The sequence below is a fragment of the Marmota marmota genome, unplaced genomic scaffold (genome assembly GCF_001458135.2).
Source record: "Marmota marmota marmota unplaced genomic scaffold, marMar, whole genome shotgun sequence".
Classification (NCBI taxonomy): domain Eukaryota; kingdom Metazoa; phylum Chordata; class Mammalia; order Rodentia; family Sciuridae; genus Marmota; species Marmota marmota.
In genome coordinates this window covers 3,722,420-3,725,473 of record NW_025999927.1, presented here as the reverse complement: position 1 = coordinate 3,725,473, position 3,054 = coordinate 3,722,420, and the positions used below count along the sequence as shown (strand labels likewise).

General features: G+C 44.1%; 1 protein-coding gene across 1 annotated transcript in view; it reads left to right on the top strand.

The window, feature by feature from the left end:
* Nucleotides 1-473: 473 nt before the first annotated feature.
* Nucleotides 474-3,054, top strand: part of B3galnt2 (beta-1,3-N-acetylgalactosaminyltransferase 2) — a 41,650-nt gene continuing 39,069 nt past the window's right edge. The window contains exon 1 of the mRNA XM_015504371.2: nt 474-519. Within this exon, the coding sequence (XP_015359857.1) occupies nt 474-519 (46 nt within the window). The remainder of the gene's footprint in view (nt 520-3,054) is intronic.

Genomic DNA, 3,054 nt, shown 5'->3' with positions numbered 1-3,054 from the left:
TCATTAAAAATGATAGTTTCTACACTTACAGGGTAGGAGAAAATAAATGAATATAAGTTCTTATTTATGGTATTCACAAAAATATTTTAAGTGGAAAAACTAAATAAAACATATGACTTGTATTTGGTGTTATTTAGTTCTTCATTTATTATTCTACATTTTCCAAATTTCTTCTCATGGTCACATTTTGATTTTGTAACAGGGAAAACAAAAACAAAAGCCCTCCCCTGGAGCCCTCAAGCTGGACTGTAAGCTCCTGGTCGCAGTCTTAGATTTGGTGCTGCCGTCTGTCCCCCTTCTCCACCCTGTTCCCTGGCATTGAGGTCATACCAGACTGCTGAGATTCCCTCACAGCAGGTCACCACCTCCTGCCTAGGGTACCTGTGAATGTCCTTCCCCACCCCTTTGCCTGCAGGCCCCAGCCCTGTGTTTACCCAGGACAGCCCCTTCTGCTTTGTGCTATCGCAGCACCCATGTATTCCTTCCTCCGGGCACTAGTGGCATTAGATGGTGGTGCAGGTAACCAGCTATCTGAGCTTGCCCTTCCCTAACCCCTAATCCTTGCTCCCACAGGTCCAAGGATTTGAAAGATGGTAACAAGTTATTCAAAACTATTTCAGCTACAGGGCTTCAGAGAGCCAGTGAAGACCCGCCCCTCTAGGTTGCCAACTGGAGGGATACCACCATAATTAGTGAGTACTGTATAGTGGTTTTACTTATTTCTACCTTTAGTACTCACTTGAAAGTTGTTTCAATACTGATTTTTAATACTGCATTCTAACTGGGCATGGTGGTGCAAACTGTCATCCCAGCAACTCAGGAGGCTGAGGTAGGATCACAAGTGCAAGGTCAGCCTCAGCAACTTAGTTGAGACCTTGTCTCCGAATAAAAAAAAAAGGGGGGGGGGCTCAGTGATAAAACACCTCTGGGTTCAATCCCCAGTGTATGCGTGTATGCTTGTGTGTACACACACACATACACACACATACACACACACACTGCTGCATCTGCCCATCTCAGGCTCACACTCAAATCCTCCTGCCCTGCTGTCATGGTTTACATCTGGAGTGGCCCCCAAAGGCACTAGCCTCCTGTCTGAATGGAATGAGGGGAGGTGGTGAAACCATAAGAGGGACATAGTTGAAGGGTCCTTGGAGGTATGTCCTTTGGGACTGTATCTTTTTCCCAGCCCCTTCTTCTCTCTCTTGGAAACTGCTTGCCAGCCTCCTCCATAGGCTGAGTGGCTTTTCTCTGCCACACCCTTCTGCCATGATATTCTACTTCACCTTAGACCCAAGACAATGGAACTGGCTGAATATGGAGTGAAACCTCTGAAACTGTCAGCAGAAGTAAATCTTTGTTTTTCTCAGATATTTTGTCACAGCTAAAACACCTGCTCTTTTAATATTTTACATAGAACTTATCACCTTCCAACATTTATGTGTCTATATATGAAGTCTGAGGTCTGCACCTTGCCTCTCTATTACCACAGGGCAGGTTTTACTTATGTACATAAAGTGCCCTGCACATACATAATATACCTGTAAAAGTGCCTGGCATATAGATAATAGATGCTCAGTGAGTATTTACTAAATGAATGGATCTGACAAATCACGGGCAATTTCTCTTTTGGGGTTATCTCATAATTCTTTATTCACAAAATGAAAATGATAGGTTATTAAGAAGGCATTACTACCTTTCTTAAGGATTAAAATATATCCTTTGTGATAACCAATTATTATTCTCTTGACAATGGGTTCCCCCCCCCCCACACACACACACACACCCTGTACTGGCACTTGAACTCAGATATATTTTACCACCAAGCTACATCCCCAGCCCTTTTAAATTTTGAGACAGGCTCTTGCTAAATTGTGTAGGGCCTCACTAATTTGCTGAGGCTGATCTCAAACTTGCTATCTTTCTGCCTCCTGCCTCAGCTGGGAGTTGTGACAACTAGATAACTTCTTTTTTAAAAAAAATATTTTTATTTTGTAGTTGTAGTTGGATACAATACCTTTTTTTATTTTTATGTGGTGGTGAGGATCGAACCCAGGGCCGCACACGTGCTAAGCGAGCCACAACCCTAGCCCCCCATGCTCTTGACAACTTCTAACTGAAATGTAGAAAGCATATCAACATAGCTTCTAAAACAGAAAATTCTCTTTGTGCAATACTGGAAACTGAACTCAGAGCCTTGGACTTGCTAGGCAAGCACTTTACTACTGAGCCAGATCCTAGCCCTGAAAGTTCTATCAGGATATGTGAAGACAATACACATTCTCCTTCCTTACTGCAATATGCACATGATGCCTGGGAGAGGGAAGGCTGATCTTGGTGACATTTTCCCAAGTCACAATGATCAGTCTTTGAATTTCATCTGTTTCCTACAGGAAGGAAAGTGTTCCTTTCTGTCTTCAGGGAAACTGCCCAGAAACAGTAGTTTGTTTCTGCTCAAATTTGCATCCAATACTGCGGTAGCCAGCCTGAGAAGGCGCCCAACAATCCTCTCCTCTTGGTATTCACTCCGCATTGCCTGGGGGCTGCTCTGTGCAATCAACAGGCAGGAGCGGCAGTCATTCAAGGGTTCACAGTGCAGGTGCCAGTCAGTCACCCAGGACGGGTCTCTCCAACCAGTGCCCGTCCTTCAGGTGACTTCAGGGCCAGCTGACATCTGCCCACAACTTTTTAAGATCCTGAACGAGGACTTAGCTCCCAAATTCCCGACCTACAGAAATTGAGATAGCAAAGGATTACAGCTGTTCTTAGAATTTTGGATTTGTAACAGATAATTAAAAAAAATACACAAATCTCTTTTTAAAAAATTATTTTTGGCCTCAAGAGTTTATTTAAGTATGGACAGTGTATAAACTCTTTAGACCCGTAGCTTCTACACGACCATTAAACCAAGCACACAGCGCAACAATGTTTAAGAACAACCAAATACAAAGTAACTGCAAGAGAGGGCTGCTCTGCAGAAACTAACAGGCCCCGCAGCGACCCTCGGGCTCTGACCGCGCGGAGACCCGCTGAGCCGATGGGGAGGCCGCCGGA